General features: G+C 52.1%; 1 protein-coding gene across 2 annotated transcripts; it reads left to right on the top strand.

The window, feature by feature from the left end:
* Positions 1-1,637: 1,637 nt before the first annotated feature.
* On the top strand, positions 1,638-7,165 carry NXPH3 (neurexophilin 3). Of its 2 annotated transcripts, none has more exons than XM_079133490.1 (2): positions 1,638-2,095; positions 4,363-7,165. In XM_079133490.1, the coding sequence occupies exons 1-2, from the start codon at positions 2,042-2,044 to the stop codon at positions 5,065-5,067; spliced, it is 759 nt and encodes a 252-aa protein (XP_078989616.1). In that variant the 5' UTR covers positions 1,638-2,041; the 3' UTR covers positions 5,068-7,165. The 2 variants fall into 2 exon arrangements, with proteins under 2 accessions (XP_078989616.1, XP_078989617.1); XM_079133491.1 differs by lacking the exon at positions 1,638-2,095 and adding an exon at positions 2,225-2,432.
* Positions 7,166-21,196: the final 14,031 nt, after the last annotated feature.

Consider the following 21,196-nt stretch of genomic DNA (forward strand, 5'->3'; position numbering starts at 1 on the left):
CAGCCATCGCGCCTGCACTTTGTTTGCACATTTCATCTCATTTCGTTCTTGCAACAACAGATCAGGAAACTGGCATCAGAGAACCAAAGTAACCTACCCAAGGTCACACAGCAGGTTCAGGTCTGGAGTGGAATTTAGAACTGTCTGGCCTGAAAAAAGAGCTCTTTCTGCTGGGTTTGCTGGGCTCTCCTGGGGGGACAGGACCTTCTGAACTGGGCAAGGAGTGGGCTCAGCTATGCCTCTGCCTAACTGAACACCGGAACTAGCTGCCCACGCTCAGGCTGACAGCTTCTTCCTTTCAGCCGGACTACAGGCTGAGAGGCCAAACATGGATTTACCTGTTCCCTCCTCCCCTGGCTTTTGGGGTCTTTGACTAGACACAGACAGGCCCCCACCACCACCAGGAAGAGCTGCCGCCTCCTGGTATGGCCTAGGGTGCCAGGGAACACAGGGGGCTCTGGATGCTGCCTTGGTTCTGCAGTCTGTCTCCCTCTTCGAACTTGGCCCAGGCTGATATTAAGATTCATCTGCATTCCCCGCGCACCCGCCTGGCAGATGGTGGGGGAGGAGGCTGGGTGCATGCTGGGGGCTGTAGCCAGGGACCAAGCTGGACCTCAGAGCACCACGGGGAGGAGTGCATGCCCCCCAAATCCAGCCCGGGCTAGGGCCACTCCAAATGCTGGGTACCTCCTCATCCTCGCAGCCTCCAAGAGGAACCAGGACTTGACCTTTTATTTTTCTAAAGACTAAAGAGGCCCTGAAATGTCAGACAGTGGGGGCGATGGAGGATAGGCCCCTGCCTTTGGGAATCTAATATGAGGGTCTTGTTCTTCTTGTCCTTCTGCAAGCCTGAAGGTTTGCAGAAACCAGAGATCCAACTAGAGCAGGAGCCCCCTCTCAACCTGGTGACCCTGCTGTGTCGCAGAGAGGGTAAGTAGTGAAGAACAGAGGAAGAGTCTCCCTGGAGGCTCCCCAACTTCTCAGGAGGTTTACCCTTGCCCCCTGTCCCAGAATCCAGCCTAGTGCCTAGTGACTAGGACCCCAGACAAATGCTTCGTAGTTATTACTGAGGTCTAGTGATTATTCCAGCTCCTTATAAGTAGAGAAGGAAAGGAATACACCGTGATAACAAAAGGAGTGAAGGCTAGACACTTAGAAGAACTTCCTTGGCATCAAGACTACAATAAGGAAGATGTCCTCTTAGAATGGATTTGGATAACATTATCTTTCCAAATTCCAGGACTCCCAGGGTTGGGGGTAGGGCAGCAGATTTCCGATGCTTGCTAGGGAAAACAGTGTCCTGCCACAGGGGTTGAAAAGGTAGGGCCCTCAAGCCTTGCTATCACCCTCTCTGTTCCTTCCCCAGTTACTCCGCCCCACGTCCTGCCCCCTTCGCTGGAGAGCCAGCGTCCTCGGTCCCCGAGCTGCGGGCCGGCAGGGGAGGAGTTAACTCCGGAGGTACCGGCTGGGCTCACCGTACCTGCCGCTGCCGCCGCCGCCAGAGGGAGGGACGAGGAAGCCGGAGCCGCCTAGGCGCCAGGAGCGCTCCAGTCTGGCGGGGCGCAGCGCGGGGAGCGGGCGGCCAAGGCTGAGCGCGGCCCGGGGCGTCCGCCAGGGGGCGCGCTGCGACGGGGCGGGAGGGGCCGTCTGGTCTGGGGAATTAGCACCGGGGACGGGCGCGCGCGCAGGTCCCCAGCACATCTGGGCGAGAGCCGAGCCGCTGGAACCGAGAGGGGCGCCGAGCGCATATTTGGAGCCGCGAAGCCGCGGCGCAGCTGGAGCCCTTCGAGGCGCTCGGGGCACACATCTGGGACCTCGAGCGGGGACGCGCCGGGCACAGCTGGACTCGGGGTGGGGGGCGGCGGCTGTACAGCTGGACCGAAGGGGGCGGGGTCGGTCCTGGGAGACTGGCTGAGGGGAGGGTCGCGAGCCGCCAAGGACTGGAGCATGGGACGGCGCGCCTAAAGGAACAGGAAGGGGAGAAAGGGGCCTGGGACCCCGAAAGGGAAAAGAGGAAGGCGGACCAGAGCAGAAGAGGACGATGCAACTGACTCGCTGCTGCTTCGTGTTCCTAGTGCAGGGCAGCCTCTATCTGGTGAGTGGTCCGCGGGGAGCTGCGCGGAGGGGCGGGGGCCCGGAGGATCGGGGGAGAGCGCGGGAAGCTTCTGAGCCCTGAAACTTTCTCCCTTCCCCCGGCATCCCAGGGATGGAGGGGAAGACTGAAGGCTGGGGGGAGAGGGCGGGTCCGAGGCCGGAGACTGGACAGAGAGGGTTAATAGGGGCGGGGAGAAGGGTGCTGGACTGGCCCACCCACTCCGCGGCTGGTGGCCGGAGGTGCGACAAACACTAGGGAAAAGGCCCGGAGCCGGGTCGCCAAGGGTTATCCGACCCCTTCTCGGCATCCCGGGACGCACGGAACGAGGATGGGAGGGGTAGGTGTGGAGCCGGTGACCTGCCAGGTCAGGGGATACGGGTTTCTCCCCGGACCTCTGGGACCCAGACAGCCCTGGGCTCCAGGTGCCCCAGCGCGCGGAGACAGTCCAGGCAGGGGGCGGCCCCCGCGTCCCTCCCTCCCGCCTTCCCTCCCGCTCCCTCCCTCCTCGCCTGTTGTTTTCCTCTCCTCTCCTGGCTGCGCGCAGCCGGAGCCCCACAGGACCTGGGCAGGCGGCTCCCGCCCCGGGCGCTCGCGGTAGATGAGCGGAGCGCCCTGAACCCGCTCCCCCGGCGCTGGCTCGCGGCTTCCTGGCGGCCCAGGACGCAGAGGAACCCCACCCCGACCCCAACCCAGGGCTTAACTCCCCTGCTACACAGCGCCGACGGCCCCCGCCTCACCCCGCCCCAGCTCCATCCTGGAGAAACCCCTCCACATCTGGATCTGCCTCTTCTCTCAAAACAATGATCCCCTGTGCCAGTACCCTGGTTCCACTGTTGGAAGAGCCCTTCCCTGCTTAGTCCTTACCTGGGGCCCTTTCAGCTGTAACCCCCAGGGTCAAGTACATACAGGTGAGCAGCCCTGCATCCAGCCCCAGGAGCCTCCCTCTGAATGAACTCCACCAGGGGCCCTCCAGACAGGCCAGTCTTGGCCTTGGGGCAGAGATGGGCTTGGCCACAGCACACAGTCGCAGGCCCTGCCAAGGCCAGAACAAGGGACGTGAGGCCCCCAAACTCCTTTGAATATCCACATCCCGCACCCCAATCCCATTGTCACTACCAGGCCCCCACACTGCCAGCGGATCTGGTGTCCCCAGGGCTGGTGGCAGACAAATGGGTGAGAACTCTCAAAAACTGAGCAAATACACAAGCAGGCGGCTGCCCTCAGGAAACCTAACCTCCCTGAGACCCTGCAGAGCTGCCAAGGACCTGGGTCAGGCCAGCCCTGCAGGCTCTCTTCCCTCCTCCAGGAAGCTTCCCTGGGTGCGGCCTGTCACCATAACTGAGCCTGCAGAGGCAGGACCAGCCCTGGCCGAGTTTTATAGGACATTTGGAGTGGGAATGGGGCTTGGATAAAATTCTTTTTTAAAGACATCTGGTCTGTGAGGCTGGGAATACATGGCGTAATGGGAGGCCTGACCCTATGTGACCTTAGTCTTGTTTGCTCTGATGTAACCTCTGAGCCCTGATGTCCTCTGTGAAATGGGAATAATAAGAAGTCCTACTCATAATGCAAGTAACATCTTGGCATGTCATCATCGATGTTCCCCAGAGAAGCGTTTGGCTTTCCATACCCTAGGCCATCCTGGGTGTGGCACTCCCTTCCTGGCTCCCCCTAGTCCTCCTGCCAAAACCTACGCTGCATTTATTTGTACTTGACAGAGAATTTCACTGGATTCTGTGTTCTTATTTCACTGAGTGTTGGCTCTTTTTGCATCTAAGAGTAGCAGTTATCCTAGATTAGGGATGGTGTCTCGCCCAACAGGCTAGGAAAGTCCCAAAAGGCAGGAACTGTTCTCCTGTCTACTGGAAGACCCCAGGTTAGTAAGGGGCTCCCCTAACTGACTCAGGGCTCTTTGAGGGCAGAGAATGTGCCTCCCGAATCGGACTGCGTGCTTCACAGAGGCAGGGATTCTACCTCTTCCATCGGACTAGGGGATTTTGCCATCAGATGGACTTTTCCAAGATCAGCAGCTGAGTCTCCCCCATCAGACTGGGACTGCCTAGGGCACAGGGGCCTTGTGTGCATGTGACTCAAGCCACAGTCATGCTGACCCCAGTGTAAGTGGGCAACATTCAGGGGCCCCTCAGCCCTGAGTCAGAGGGGAAAGGACAGGGACAGAGATAATACTGTGGCAGGGAGTGACAGACCAGAATTCCTATATCCTTTGGGTACAAAGCTCTCACTGTCTTTCCAACTCCCTTCCGTAGGTCATCTGTGGCCAGGATGATGGTCCCCCTGGCTCAGAGGACCCTGAGCATGATGATCATGAGGGCCAGCCCCGGCCCCGGGTGCCTCGGAAGCGGGGCCACATCTCACCTAAGTCCCGCCCCATGGCCAACTCCACTCTCCTAGGGCTGCTGGTTCCACCTGGGGAGGCTTGGGGGGTCCTTGGGCAGCCCCCCAACCGCCCGAACCACACACCCCCACCCTCAGCCAAGGTGAAGAAAATATTTGGCTGGGGTGACTTCTATTCCAACATCAAGACAGTGGCCCTGAACCTGCTCGTCACGGGGAAGATTGTGGACCACGGCAACGGGACCTTCAGCGTCCACTTCCGACACAATGCCACGGGTCAGGGCAACATCTCCATCAGCCTCGTGCCCCCCAGCAAAGCTGTGGAGTTCCACCAGGAGCAGCAAATCTTCATTGAAGCCAAGGCCTCCAAAATCTTCAACTGCCGGATGGAGTGGGAGAAGGTAGAACGGGGCCGCCGGACCTCCCTCTGCACCCACGACCCAGCCAAAACCTGTTCCCGAGACCATGCTCAGAGCTCAGCCACCTGGAGCTGCTCCCAGCCCTTCAAAGTCGTCTGCGTCTACATCGCCTTCTATAGTACAGACTACCGACTGGTCCAGAAGGTGTGCCCAGATTACAACTACCACAGCGACACCCCCTACTACCCCTCTGGGTGACCCTGGGCAGGCCACAGAGGCCAGGCCAGGGTTGGAAGGACAGGTCTGCCGGTGCAGGAGGCCATGCGTCTGGACGCTGGGCAGGGAAGGGGATGGGCCTCAGGCAGGGAGGGAGGGGCGGAGAGAAGGAGATGCCAGGTGGGGCCAGGACCAAGTGGAGCGAAAGGGTCCCCAGTGCTGGCCCCACCCTGAGGTTGTGGAGCTGCTGGAACCCAGGAGCACTGGGGAAGGAGTGGGCTCTGGGTCCCCTACAGGGCTTCCCATGGAGCCAAGGCGAACGTTAGGCCCTGAGGCCCCTGGGCGGTCAGACCAGGGTGGCCCCAGATCAAGTCATGGAGAAGACCGTGGCTCCCTCCTGGCCATCCTGAGAGACGACAGCATCAGGCAGAGGGGGGTTCCATCAGTGTAGACACCAAGTGGTCACTTAGGATGGCTGGCTGAGGCGAGGCTTCCTAGGAGCCAGTGGTGGGCAGCCCTCAGCCTCTTTCTTGCACAGAGAATAGCAGGAGACTGAAGTCGTCACTTTGAGGGCTTTGAGGTTTGGACAAATAGACCTTTGATCTCCAGCCAGCCGCCCCCTTCCACAATCCCCTTTCCTGTCAGCACTCTGCTCTCTTACCTACCCTCTTGCCGATAGCGCACCGTTGTTAAACTGAGAGAGGACAATGGTGGTCCTCCTAGCTCTAAAGCCATGGGTGGAAGACCACCTGTGTGCTGTGTCCCTCCTGCACTGCACCCCCTGCTGAGAGTGGTCCCTCAATAGTCAGCCCCACCTGTCAGAGTGCACCTCTCCTGATAGGGACGAGCCTGGGGTAGGACTTCGAGGGCATGCTGGGTCTGTTCCCTAGTGTCTGTCTGTGGGTCGGGGGGAGGGGCGGGAAGTCTCGTGAAATCACCTGATTGTCAACTTCTGTGTGCAGAGTCTTGTTCTTGGAACAGGGAATAAAGCTTTCCCCAGGACACTGCATTCTGAGTTGTCCAGGAGAGAGGGCCCCAAGAGCCCCTGGTCCAGTCAGAATTTCTCAGTGGCAGGACATTGCTGGGCAGCAGAGCTGCAGGGCTCCATCAGCTGCTGGAACTGGTGTCACTAAGGCTCCGGGGTTGCCTCTCCAGCCCCCTTTCCAGGCTGCCAGATCCAGCATCAGAAACCAGAGCAACTACCCCATGCTTGGTGCTCATGGGGCTGGGGGTGGCCTCTGCAAGAACAGCTCGTGGAGGAAGAGCTGGTGAGTGAGATGGGCTGAATCAGGGTGCACCTTGTCCTCCCTGAATTGCCATCCAGGCCAGCCCTAGTGGCAGAGGACCAGTGGCATCCTTGCTCTGCCACTAATTTTCTGTGTGGCCTTGGTTAAGTTCATTGTCCTCTCTGGTCTCTTTCAGTTTTAACATGAGAGGTCTGCCCAGCCCAGGAGTTGTAGGTGGGTGGGCATCTGACTCATCTAGAAGGTTTGTGACAACACAGATTCCTAGGTCACCTAATTTAGTGGGTTTGGGTGGGCCCTAAGGATTTGCTTGTGTAATGAGCCCCCAGGTAGATAGTGCTGCTGCTGTCCAGGGACCACCGTTTGAGAAGTGTCCTTTTTGACTTTGGCTCCATAGGACAAGGAGATTTCTCCACGCTCTCTCCCAGTGGTAATTTCCATCTGCTTTTCCTGGGGCTGGGTCATTTTAGAGGATCCACAGGCTGGGGTGGAATAAAAGACAAAGGAGCCTGAACACAGCCATTCCCTCCCGGATGGTGGGTAGGCAAGCCTCAGAATGGGTGGTTACCCAGGACTCCCGCCAGGAAGTTGGTTGGTTGGTCCTTGAGGGGATCAGTGAGGGGAAGGCTGGAGCCCTGGCCACAGTCCCTCTGGAGGACATTCTGGGTCCTTTCTCTTGGGAGTCCGTGCTCCTTCGGCACTGTAGCCACAGTGGGGAATGTTCTGGCTCAAGGATATATGAACTCACCACCCCGGCCTTTGCCCCTGCCCAGCAGTGCTGAGCCCGCACACCCCCTGGCACACTGCAGCACAGAGCCATGTGGGCTTAAAAGCCACCTTGGTGCAAACCCACTTTGTGTGAAGTGACTTAGAAAGAAGAGACTTGAGGGCTGGGGAGATGGCTCAGTCGGTAGAGTGCTTGCCTTGCAAGCACAAGGCCCTGGGTTCGATCCCCAGCACTGCAAAAAAAAAAAAAAAAAAAAAAAAAAAAAAAGGAAGTGACTTGAGCTCATGTACCCATTCCATTCTGGCATTCCTCTGCCCCTGCTTCCTGGGGCCGCCTCTCCTGAGCCAACTTGAGACGCACCTGCCCCTCCAAGCCACTTTCTCCCTCTCCACCCTGTAGACAGGTGCTTAGAGTTCAGAGAGGCTTGGGGACGTGAGCCAGACCATAGGAGGCTTGGCACTGCTGGACTCTGGAGGTACTTCCACCCACGGATGCCCTCCAGACACCAAGGGGGACCTCGTATGGTGCTTTGGGGTCTGGAGGAGGACAGGAAGGAGCCGTGGGGCTGCCCCAGCTCCCTGTCCTGTGTGGCATGGCTGAACTCTCAGCAGGACTTGGGGGCACTCTGACCCACCTCCTCCTGCTCCTCTCCTCCCGCAGAGAGCCAGATGCTGCCGACAGCTGGAGGGCTCGGCCTTCCTGGCACACAGTTCTGCCTGCACAGGGGGTGGGTTCATTTTAATAACTTCATTTCATCCTCATGCACACTCTGCTGCCTCATTCCCCCCTTTCTGCCTTCCCCGGTAACCAGGCTGTTCTTCTAGCTTGAATTCTTGCTAACAGACTTCCTTTAAAATCTTAATCCTTTGGAATAGGCCTCTGGTTCCTACTATTCTTGCCAGATACCTCCTGAGTCCTCGTGTCTTCATATGAGTAACAGGTCCACCCAACTTCTGAGGGCTAAGAAGGCAGCTACGTCTGTCCTTGCAGGCAACGTCTATGGCTTCCGCCACAGAGATGGACCCCAGCTGGGGTTCATAAAGTGCAGTGACCTCCCACCCTCGCCATTCCCACACTTACGGGAGAGTTGGTTCCTCTTGAAGGAGCCCATCTCCTTCCCATTGAGAAAGTCTGAGGCCCACCTTCACCCCATTCCTGTGGCCTCCCCCTAATTCCCTGAAGAGCAGTCTGAAATCTCCCTGGACTATTTGGTGACCATTCCTGTCCTGCTCCTGCATCCACTCAGTCTCCCCCATCAGAATGGAGCCCCTGAAGCAAACCTACCCGATTGGGGGCTCTTTGAAGACATAACTGTATCCCCCACCGTATCAAACGGAAGCACATGGAGCCCGGATCTGGGCCACCTTCATTAGATTGGGAAATTCCTGAGACCAGTATCTGTGCCTCCCTCGTCAGACTGAGCGCTCCCTGAGGGCAGGGTCCCTTCTTACTGAGGGTCCCTGGATGGAAGCCGTGCCTCCCTCATCAGGCTGGAGTCCCCCCTCTGATGCCCAGAACTGCACTATTGATGAAAGAGGGACCGCTCGCTCTTTTCTAAGCGACAGGACACCTGGACGCTGCCTCTGCCCTTCAGCTCTGCACGGAGGCACCGCCTGGGCCTCACCGTCCCCGTCTCCAGGGTGCACCTTCTCAGCAGTCTGCAGAGCCAGCAAGAAGGAACACGTGTCAGGTCAACTGGCAGTGATGCTGAGTTCTCCTCTTGATGGAGCTTAAGGCAAAAGCGAATGGGTGTCTGGTCCCCCCATTCTCCTTCCCTGAGATGAGCAAGCAGGAACTGAGTCACCCCCTCCCCATCCTTGGCAGGAATGCTGATGACCTTGCATGTGGCAGGCTCCCGCAGAGAGGCCTGTTGCTCAGAGGCACAGAGGTGGGTGGGTGGGTGGGGAAGCTGGGGGAAGGGACTTATGGGGGTGGAGTTAACTGAAGGCCATAGGATGACCAGGGATGGGGATCATCCAGTGGGTATGTGTCGGGGCATGAGGGAGACACAGTGAAATAGTCACTCTGCTCTGTGGGAAGTGATCCAATGTCATGGCTGGGAGTGGGAGACAGAAATGTTACTTCCGAAGACTCTCAGTCCTGTGGTGCTGCCAGGAGAACTGGGGGCTGGGGTGACAGGTGACAAGAGGCACCATCAGCCCCACCACGCAGAGGCAAGATGGGGTGGGGGCGGCACCTGCTGATTATGCCAAAGTCCTAGAGTAGTAGCTGATACCATCCCCAAGGCACAAATACCAGAGAAGACCTGACCTGGTGGTTTGGGGGCTGGTCCTGGTTCCACAGGGGTCCTTGTTTCCTGTTGGCCTGCTGAGCTCAAAGCTTGGCCCAATAATAAGTGGCACCAACGATGCCCAGTTCAAGGCCTCTCAGTGCATCATTCCAGGGCCACCTGGCTAGGTGGTCCCAAGGGACAAACCAGCAACATGGATGAAATCAATGAAAAGGCAACATGGATGTATAAGGTCCACGAAGCTCTGTCCAGGTTCTTGTCCAGGGCCTGTAATTTATTAGCTGAACAGTCTTGGACAAAAGACACAATCTCCTGGAGACTCCTTCTGTGAAAACTAAGGTTCTAACTACCTTGGAGCCCCGTTGGGAAAATAAAATAAAATGCTCATTGAATGCTATTTTCTCTCTTTGGTTTTGGAGATAAAGTTGTGTTGACTTCAGTTCCTGATAAAAATAGGTGAAAGGGTCCCAAGCTAGAGGTAGATAGAAGACCTGGGTTCCTGTCCTGTTCTGCCCTGTGACGTGCATAGCAGAGGCACTCACTCACCCCCTAGGATCTATTTCCCCTTTCCCCATATTAATGAGATCTTAGTTGTTAACTGGGCACATGGCTGAAATAACTACTACATTTCTCCACCTCCTTACACCTCGCTGCGGTCATGTGATTGAGATATGGCTATATGGCAAGTTCCAGAAATCTTAAGACAATCGGTGTACACTCTTTGCTTCTTCTTTATTCCACCTTCCACCCTGTTGCCTGAAATTCTGTGATTGTTAGCTCAAACTGCATCTTAGACTATGGGGACAAAAGTTACACCTTAGATGTAGCAGAGTAGTGAGTTGGAAGAAGTCTTGATCCCTGAAAACTTGTTTAATAGAAATTGTCAAAGCAGCCCTGCACAGCCTACCTTCAGCCTTCTGGGTAAGAGGAAAATCAAAATTCTTTTTTATTCGGCAGTACTAGAGATTGAACTCAGTGGTGTCTTACCAGCCAGTTACATCCCCAGTCCTTTTATTTTTTGAGACAGTGTCTTGTTAAGTTGCCCAGACTGACCTCAAACTTGAGGTTCTCTTTCTCAACTTCCTGAATAGCCAGGATTATCAGCTACCATGTCTAACTGAGAAAAATCAAACTTCTACTTTATTTAAGCCACTGTGTTTTGGGTCTCTGTCTCCACAGGTGTTAGTGCACTTTTTTCCTGTGGACCTCAGTTTCCTCATCTGTAGAACTGAGATAATTCCCACATATATTACAACACATCAAAGAGGTTTATAGACTCACAGGCAAAAGCGAATTTAGGAAAGCTCTGGTCCTCCCTGGCCCCCTACGTCATCTAGGGCACATGGCCTCCATTTTTGGAGGTAGAATAAGCTGCTACAGTTCTGGGAGACTCGGAGGGGCCCAGAGGATCCTCTACCCCTGTCTGAAGGGCCTCTAGGCCCCTAATTTAGCCCCCACATGTCTAAGTCCCCATCCACATTCTGATGTTGGTGACACACAATCCTCGTTAAGGGCCTGACTGATCCCAGCCAGATGGGATCCTAATTTAATTAAAACCCTTTAATTACCTGCAACAACACAGCTTTGGAAGTCCAAGGCAGGAGGGGGCTGCTGTGGGAGGGGAACCGTCCATGGGGCAGAGTGGCAGCTGCCCTTTCAGCACTCAGAGAGCCAGGCTCGGGAGGAGGTTCTCCCGCCCTGGTGGCCACAAACCGGACGGAGCAGCCCATGTGTCCTGGGCTCCTAGTCCGGTCTACAGGGTACAGCTAAGCACTGGGTGGAGGAAACCAGGCCCCTGGGAACAGAGCACCAGGCTCTTGGATCCAAAGCTGTCAGTCTTAGTTTTGAGCTGGGGCGAGATCAGCCAGCCTGTTTAAGGTCAGTTCCGCGGGCTCCTGAGTCCTTGGCACTCCCTGACCAGGCCACTCTGGATAAGAGCAGCCGCAGCTCTGGTTTCTCTTCAGTGGCCTGGCTCAAGAAACAGGGACACCTCCGTACCCACTAAAGAAAAGCCATGCCCCTTTCCTCAAGGGGTCATGATTCTGGGGAGAGAGGTGAAGGGGGTGACAGATGGATCATGTAGTTTTGGGGGGACTAGTAAGACCCCCTGTGGCACAGGGCCCCAACTGCCTCCTCCCTGTGCAGGCAGAAGGAGCCCCACCAGGCCAGAGCCTGCCAAGCCCTGGCAAGGACAGACTCAGAAATCCAGACTCGTGAGCTGGACTATTTTTAGGCCTTGTGGACATCATCCGTTAATACCCCTTCTGTTCTCCCTTAGTACTTATTCACTCAACAAATATTGTTTAATAAAACCTCTGAAAGTTCCAGCTGGTCTCCACTGGGCCAGGAGGTCCAGGGGAAGAGGTATTGGTTCACACTGGAGTCATCCCTGACAGAGAATATATGTACTATTGGGGTCGGTGTGACACCAGGGGCTGAAACTAAAGCAAGAGACCTAAGAGGAAGCAGTTTAGGGCAGGTGGGAACCATTAGGCCCTTCCCCACCTCCAGTTTCCCTTCCCAAGTTACTGCCCAGGAGCTTCTGTACTTTATGGAACAAGCCCTCCAAAACCTAGGCCTTGTGTACCTGCCTTCCTCTCCAAATGTTCCTGAACCCTGCTTCCTCTGTCACCCCCATCATCCGCACTCTCTAAAGAGCTGCTCCTACTCCGGAGTCAGGTTGCATCTACAATGCTGTACACCTGCCCACTTGGGGACTCTCGGAGCAGGAAATGTGGTTGTCCCCTCTTGACTAACCAGAAACTGGAAACGAGCTGTCCTCCCCATCAGTCTGTAGACTCCTGGCGGGAGGGGCTGTGAGCCCTGTCTGGTCGGTACTTCCTCTGGGGTGTAGTCAACAAGCTCCCTGGCACATCCAAGTCTGCACAGGAGGCCACCCTGCTACGCTTCATTGGATGTCACTCTGCCACATGATCACAGCCTTCATCCCACCAGTGGGAGAGGAAGTGGCAACAGGAAGATGAGCTGCCACGCCACACCGTTAACACTCCCGCATTCCCAGGCCCTCCAGGAAGGGTGCAGGCAGAAGAGGAGATGGCAGCATGTCATTGCTGGCGCTTGCTCCCCCACTAGTGTAGGCTGTCTTCTCTAGAAAGGTCTTTGGAGACCTTGGTGAGCTCCTGAGCACAGAGTAGGGCAGGATCTTGCCCAGGACCATTCAGTGGAAGAAAAACCCACAGCCTCTGGGCCTCTAATCTGGTAACCTCTCTTTCCATTAAACCAGGGGTCTTTACCCCAGATCCCTTCATGGTTTGGGGGAGAATGACTTACTGGGTCTTATGGAGCCTGGGCCCCCCTCACATGAGGGCCAAGCAGGGACATGCCAGGATATTTGAAGAGGTCTGGGTTTGAATCTTCCTTACTTAATCCAGTCCTCTTACCTCCCTGGACCCTGGGTGACAATTCTTCCCCTACCTGCCACATGGTTACAGAGAGGGACAGATTGGTGCTGTTCATGGTGAGTACCATGTCAGTGCCGGGTTATTGCCACCTGGCTCCCCGAGTCCCTGGGATCATATTGGCAGGCCTGGGAGGGCCAGTCTGTGTTAGGGTCTCAGTCTTCTCAGGGAAGGTCGTGCAGAGCAGCAGCTGAGAGAATGGAGGCCTCAATTCAAATCCTTGCTCTGCCACTTCCTAATTATAGATGTTGGGCAAGTTGCCAAACACCTTTGTGCCCCAACTTTTTCATCTGTAAAGTGGGAATGCTCTTTACCTCTCAGAGGCTTGCCATGAGTTGGAACAAGTAAGGCAGCTGGCACTGTGTTTGGCACAGAGGGAGCGCTCCTGGCACAGCCGCTTGGATCACAACCCCACACCCCACCCCTGATCCTGGCCACACCAGGAAGAGTGGCCAGGCACTCTGTCATTCCTTGCTGCAGGAAGAATGTATGAGGGATGGGGGAGGGGGAACCTAGTGAAGGCCAGAAGTCTATCATGTTTACAAAAGGTGACACACGAAAAGGAATCTTCTGTGTTTTCTCTTATTTTGGATAAGGGAGGGACACTTGTTGCATTCCTACTGCTTTGGGTCCAGAATCCCATTTTGCAGGACTTCCAGAAGCCCTTCCTGTGCACCGACAGGTTTCCTCTGTGCACTGCCCACGGACATCTACTCATAAACATGCATGAGCTTCAGAAGCAGAGTTCAACAGCCATAGAGCAGTCGGCCAAGCAGTGGCCAGGCCTGGGGCACCCTCCTGCCCGCCAGCCATGCTCTATTCAGGCCCGCTCTTGTCCTCTCCTTGCCCATCACCATCACCTCCATACACCCACTGATGAATTTCTTGTCAGCCTGGATGGCTCCAGAGCCCCTTGTGGTTCCCCTCTGTGGGTAGGTGTGTGAAATGTGTCCCTGTCTTGAGCTGCACCCCTGATGGCAAGGATCATGTCCATTTTGCCACATGATGAGTTCCCTGAGGACAGGCCTTGTGTGCCCTGCTCCTCGCACTCTCTGACAAGGGCCGTGTGTATGGGGTACACACTCAGGGTCCCGTCAGTGAGTCTTGACCCAGAAGCTCAGTCACTACATGAAATCTCCCAAGAGACAGGGAGAGACACGGTTTGAGAGGCAGCCACATTTCCACACTGCTTCTGCAGTACCTGAGAGCAATTTGGCTTGGGGGAATCCCAAGTAGGGGGTAGATGGGGGTCCACAAGTGTGGAAAGGCATGTCACTGCCCCATTCACCAGTCCTGGCAGCTCCCTGGCTGGGATGGGGGCTGCTGCCGCTCAGCCAGGCTCTGCCATCTGCCACATCTCCGCGGAGATGAGAACGGGAGGGTTTTTTTTTTTTTTTTTTTTTTTTTTTTTTAATGCGGCAGGATCAGGCTCAAGATGTCACTCTAGTGAGCGGGACTGAAGATGGAGAGAGAAATGTCTAGGAAAACAGGGAAGAAATAAATGAAAGCTCCTATGCTCCAGAAGAGGGGAGGAACAGCAGGCAGAAAAGAAAGGCAAAAAGAAGCAAAAGAAGAAAGCCCATGTCGAGGAGAAAGGCACGATTCAGCAGACGGATCCATCCTTCCCCAGCCAAGCACCAGAGCCCAAGAAACGGCTCCGGTGCCGTCGCTCTTCTCCAACCCTTATTCCCAAACCTAGAAGGCGAAGTGACTCCGGCTGCCTAATCTCAACTTCTGGAGAGAATCATAGTGATGACAGTGAGGATCAAAAATGAAGAATGAAAGAGGGATTTCCAGGTGCCCGAAAGACTTGGCATGGTCTTTTTCTAGGACCTCAGTGGGCTCGTTGCCACGCAGTGAGAAGCAGGAGCCTGGCAGGACATCAGACCAGCCAGTCTCCTCAGGATGCAGCCTGCTGCAGAAGATCCCCATAGGCCTCACGGTGCCCATTTCAGTGCCTCATCAAAGACTTACATTTCAATCCAAGAAATTCCAAAAGGAAATGGACTCAAAAGGCCATGTAAGGCTTAGGTTAGAAACAGTAATCATCACATAGCAATTCCAGCTTGCCTTTTTGGAACCTTTATCCAATAACAGGCACACACTAAGAACATGACATATATTTCCTCATTAACTCCCCCTAAGGACCCTGTGCAATATGCCCATTTTACAGATGAGAAAGCAAAGGCTTACCCAGGCCAGTACTCTGGCCAGGGTTGTGAGTGGCCTGGGAGGTGACAGCCAGGTTACCAGACACCAAGTGCTGTGCTCCCTGCACACTAGCCTGCTGGCCTCTCAGCACTGCCTAGGTGCATCTTGCCCTTTCCCAGGAGTCCTCTCTATTGACCTCATTTCTACTGAACACTAGAAAACATCCAAGCCACCAGGTGAAAACTTGCTCACCTTCCCATTATGAGACAAGCCCACTTGTTTCTGCAGGACCCTCCTCATGCAGAGAGAAGTTGGGCCTCTCCTTACCTGCGCCTCTTCCTCTTCTGCCAGCACTGGGAGCCTCACAGTACAGATTGTCCTCTCTCTACTACACCTTCTTTCTACTGGAAGTGGGCTTCAACCACTTCCTCACTGGTGGGTACTTCCCATCAGCTTTAAGCATGCTGGTGTCCCTTTCATCCTATAGACAAACAGAACACTGTCCCACCTTTATTCCTTTGCTTCCTCCAGTTGCTTTGTCCTTCCCTGCCCAGCCAGACTCAGAAGACTTGCCTTTACTACTCCAGTTCCTCACCTTCTACCCACTCCTCACCTCACCCCAGTTGGGGCCCTGTTATGGTTTGGATCTCAAATGTCCCTCAAAGTCTCATGTGTTGAAGGTTTGATCCCCAATGCAGCAACGTGCAGAGGTGGGGCTCTTGGGAAGTGATTGATCACGAGTGCTCTGACATTATCGGTGGATTAATCATCAAGAGCTGAGTGGACTGCTGAGAGGCGGTGGAAACCTTGGGCAGGTGGGGCATGGTTGAAGGAAGTAGGTCATTGAGGTCATGCCTGGGGGACTCTATCTTGTCTGTGGCCCCTTCCTGTCTCTCTCTCTCTACTTGCCTGCCATGAACTGAGCAGCTTTCCCCCCACATCCCCTTCCCCCATGATGTTCGGTCTCATCTCAGGCCCAGAGTAATGGAACTGGCCAGCCACAGACTGAAAGCTCTGAAACTGTGATCCAAAATAAAAAATCTCCTCCTCTAAGTTGTTTTTCTTAGGTGTTTTTGTCATAGCAATAAAAAAGTTGACAGACACAGGCCCCTTCCTCAAATGGTCTTGGCTAGGATTCTAACGGGCATTTTACATTCTTTCTTTTGTTGACATTTTAAACTTTTTCTTCTTGGTTCTCTTGACTTTGTTTCCTTCCTATAGCTCTCTGGCCACCACTTCTCCTTTACCAACAATAGTGTGTGTGTGTGTGCATGTGAGCGCGTGGTGGGGGCTGGGAGTCAAACTCAAAAGCCTTTGATATGCTAAGGACATGCTCTACCATTGAGCTACATCCACAGCTCTTACGAGCCTTTAAATATAAGAATTCCTTAAGTTCTAGTCCTGGGTCCCCTTCTCTCCTCATTTTCCTCCTTGGTTACCCAACAAATCCCAGGACTTTGATGGCACCTATAACCCAGCATCCTCTGGATCATCTCTCCAGTCCCAACCTATTCTCTGAACTCTAGGCTCATAAATTCAACAATCCTTGTGGTATTCTTCATTTGTTCTCAAGGAATCTCATAATCAAGTAAAATAAAATTAATGGTCTGACTTCGCCCAAGTGTCTTCCTTCCCATTGCTCTCTATTCTGGTGAATCCATCTGACCACATATGCCCAGAAACCTTTTTGTTCTTACTCTATCCAAACCATCATGGAGTTCTGCCACATTTGCCCCTAAACGTCGCTCAATTCCACCTACTTTTCTCCAGCTCTTCCACCTCCTTTCTTCCAGTTCCAGTATCTCCGGCCTTCATCCGCCCCGCAAGGCCAACATTAGCTTTCCTTAAACTCCAGCCAGAGAACTTATTAAAATGCCGATCTTGTCATCCCTGCCTACCTAAAACTCCTCAGTGGGTTTCCCATTGCTCTTAGTACCAGAACCCCTAAAATGTGACCTAGGAAGGGCCTGTACATCTTGCTTCTAACTTGCTCTCCATACTCCAGCCTCCCAGCCTCCCCTGCCTCAGGATTTTGTGCATGCAATTTCCTCTGTGTGGAATTGGCCTCCCCCAGCTTTCTCAAGAGGGCAGCTTCTCCTCTGTCAGCACCCAATTCCAAAGCTGCTTTCTTAGGAAAACCTTTCTGGATGCCCAGACTCACGTGGTGCCCTGTGCATTTCCTTCAGAGGACTGGCCACAGTTTAACAGCATGTATTTGTGGGATTATTAAGGACACTCTCCACTGGACAGTAAACTTCTATGAGGGGTGGAAGTCATGAGTGTTTCTAACTGCATAGACCTAGAAACCACCACAGTTCTTGGCACGCTGTGTATTGAATGTATAAATAAGCTACTAGTGAAGAAAACAAAAAGGCTGTAAAAATTCTCAAGCGGCCAACTCTAGGCAGAATTCTTCACCTTGTGTGGTAGTAGAGGACCCTGGGGATGATTACCCTTTGGCATGCTGGCCAAAGCCTGATGCTCCTTTCTTTCTTTTCTAAAAATCTTGCTCAGAGACAATGGGGCCATGAAGGATGCGCTGGAGACCACATCCCTCGAATGACTGCAGATTACATAGGATAACTTGTCAGTGGTGAGGCCTGTTTTTCATTAGTGGTCCAATAAAACACATACACTGACAAGAGGCAGAAATAAAAATGTGTTAATTTACACAGAGATTAAAATGTGTAATGACTATTGGTTCATGTGTTAATGTCAGTGTATCTACAGACAAACATAAAGACAGTATTTCATTTTGTTATTAAACTACACAACTGTATTTTAAAGTGTGTGGGGTAACAGGACATAGGCACAGAGATGTCACAATTTGAAACCACACCTGTGGTGTGATGGAGCTGGTTCACACTGATTCTCTATAGCCAATCACTAAATTTTCAAGAATTTTGTGTGCTGCTTGGAAAGCAGCCATTATTAATTAAATTATATTACCATATGACTAATAAAGGTAATAAATATTCAAAAATAATCTCTTCCTAATTTAGTTTACATTTTACTATTATCTCTGCTCACGAGGCAACTTGCATCCACTGCATCTGTATACTTGAGATACTAGATACACTGTGCATATCTCTCAACTCCTGTTCAGTAAAGTCACGTTGATGATTTGAAATCAGCCATGATGGGATTATTTACACCACAGGAACTGGCAAAAGCTACCAAACAGGGCTTCCATATTTGAGAACCAAATGTTATACCTTTAACAGATATCACTGAATGAGACCACTTATGGATCTTACATCTTACAAGATGGATAGGTTAAAGAAGTACAGAAACGTGTCTTTAGGAAACCATTTTCAAAATAGAGGAGGGGTTGAAGTTGACTGTTTTCTTTCTCATGACTTTATAGTCATGTTTATATAATCATTCTATAAACATGAATTTGTAGTCTTGCTACATTATAAATGTTATTAAAGTGTGTATAATTTGTAGAATAACCTGTATGCCATTATTGCTAGACAATAACGAATGTATTGACTGACTAGAGAGATAAATTCTTATAAGTTGGAGAGGTTCCCTTGATCGCTCCCTGCCAAATTTTTAAGTTTTCACTCCATTTGTTTGCTTTCCTCCTCCTTCTTGTCTTCTCCCCATACCATTTGACTGAAACTACTCTGAAGTAACCAACGACTGGGCACTGCCACTGCCAAGTTTAACAGTGTCTTCCCAGCTGTCAGTTCTGTGGCCTCTCTGGTTTGTTTCTGCCTTGTCCATGAGTTAGTAGAGCAGAAATCCTATCCTCTGTCCTAGGTTCAGTCTTGCACAAAGTCTGGGGTCTCCTAAGTACTCTGCAATTGTTTGCTCAGTCAGTGGCCTAAGTTTTAATCTCTGTGACCTTGAGTATGTCACCCCACTTCCTTGGGTATGTTTACATGAAGAGGAGGTGAACCCAATGAGGTTCCTCCTCCTTCAGTTTGTGAAGAGCTCACCTTTAAGGGTCTTGAGAGGTTAAACCTCTCCCCATTTCAACTGAGCACTACAAGTGTACAAGTCTTCAGGTCAATGCCAGGAAAACTCTTGGATTTTCACCTTCTCTTTGCTCCCTGGGCCTAAGCCCAACAGCAATTCCTTTGCCTTCTGTTATTCCTTGGCTCTGGGCCAAGTTAAGTGACCTTGAGGAAGTCACAGCACCACCTCCCCAAGCCACACAAACTGGAATGAATGGAAGCTGTGCAAGACAAGCCCTCAAGGGTTCAGAACACCTGTGACATCTGTCAACTGCAGGGACTGATGATACATTCCCATACTGGAGTCACATGAAGATATTTTATCTTATGTTTTTCCCCTAGAGTTGATCCACTTCAATTCCTTAATCATTTCTGTTGCTTGTATTGAATTCCCTCAAGTCTAAATTTCTTTTTTTCTCAGAGCTGCAGAAATCAGTACCAAACAGTATTCCAGATGTCACTTCCTACTCTAGCATTACGGGATTTACAGAGGGGGCGCGATCATCTTGCTAATGGCTTGGCAGCGGCATAGAGATCCCATCAGTCAACAGCATTCAAGTTTCTGTTCTCGTCTGGAGGTCAGAGCTTCTGATTCTCCCAGCTCATTATCCCAAAGACTGATTGTCCTACATCTGCTTTCTTGCTTACTGTCTCCACGAGGTGTCCACCTACTGGGTCAAAGGATCCACTGTGGTGCAGTCACCTCTGAAATTAAAAGGGAAAAGCACATCTACCTTGCACACACACGTACACAAAGAGCAGCCCAATGCCACTCACCTGAATGTTAGATTAGTCAGCAAGCCATCAGAAATGAATCTAAATGATGGAGGGCAGAGTTCAGAGAAAAGTCATGAGACAAAGGAAACACACAGGGCCCAAGCTGATTAAAAAGATAATTAGTTGTGGAAAATAAGGTTGGGCTCTAGCCAAGAATTTGTCTTTGACAAAGATAGATAAACCAAAGGATCCAATGCAGTCATGTTGGGGGAATTCAGTTGTTCTTTTATAGGAGTTGAAGGGCCAGAAGAAAGCAACAGTCAGTTTCAAAGTGCAGTTCCACTCCCCCTCTGTTTGTTGTTCTGCTCATAAACATACAAGCTGTTTCATTTCATTTGCACAGGCTCATACAATATGGAGATCCCATAACTGGTTTAAGCTATATTTAAAAAGGAAAGCACAGAGTGGTCAAGTCAGAGATCTGGTCTAAGAAAGGATCTTCATGTCCCTGGCTGGAATTATAAAATAAAAAGCAGCAGCAGCAGCAGCAGCAGCAGTTCTTTAAAAGCTAGATCAGCAGCCTTACAGTGAAAAGGAAAAGGGGGGCATCTTTTACCCAAACTGTCAAAACCTATAAAGGCACTTGAACCGCCTAATCACAACACAGAAAAGTTTAATGTCTACATAGGGAATGGGAAAAGTTTTGCCATGGATGGCCAGATATATAGGGGAACTGATAATAAGGAAGGAGGGGAGATGGGGGTGATGCCAGATACGCTTATTTGGACTAAAAAATGCAACTCCAAAGGTTCTGTGAAACTACTTGCCTGAAATACTGTTTTGATAAATAAGCCATATCCTTGTGGAATTGAAATCTCCAACTGTTCCACTGGCACGGACATCTCTGCAGTGACAGCACATGCCCCAGATTGTGGAGTTAACTTGAATTAAATTTCAGATGTGGGGGAGGTAAGGGAAGGGGTGGTGGCAGTGGGAGGTTTATGAACAGTATGCTGGGACTCTTATGTTGTCGTAACCAGATGGCTTCAACTGTATCATTTAAAACAAAAACAAACATGTCCAGAAATAATATCATGGCAGAAGCACTGCAGTTTCACCTGGCCTGAAATACTCATAGCTTTGTACCCATAGTAGAGTCCACAATGGAAATTCCATAAATATCCAAAGTCCCAGAAGAGAACTTCATCCTTCCAGAAGCTAGATGCCAGGACTGTTACCCTCAGGAGGGCACATTCCCTGAACTCACCAGTCCCCAACCCAGAGCTTTCTGTGAGTGAAGAGAAAGAAATCTGGTTTGACCTCCTGGAATCTCTGAAGAACAGGCCAGTAGAGGCACCTTTCCAAAGCTTTGTTCTTGCTATTCCCAGAGGAAGCGAGCTTTACTTCCAATTTTGTACCTAACATTCCAGAAATGGAACTTCCTGCAGTTCATTACGTAATCTTCAGGATATGACATTAGAAGATCTGGCACTCAATAGTTGTGTGACCTTAGGCATGTTCCTTCTCTGGGTTTCACCTTCTTCCAGCTATAGAATGGGAAGATGTGATCTATCACCTGTCCAACCAAACTCATCAAGTGGTTGGGAAGTTTAAATGAGACACTATAGATGAAGACTAGCTGAGAACTGAGAAATGCAGAGAGCAAGTGCAGTTATCAGAGAGACAATACAGGTAGA

Source organism: Sciurus vulgaris (genome assembly GCF_902686455.1).
Source record: "Sciurus vulgaris genome assembly, chromosome: 3".
NCBI classification, from domain to species: domain Eukaryota; kingdom Metazoa; phylum Chordata; class Mammalia; order Rodentia; family Sciuridae; genus Sciurus; species Sciurus vulgaris.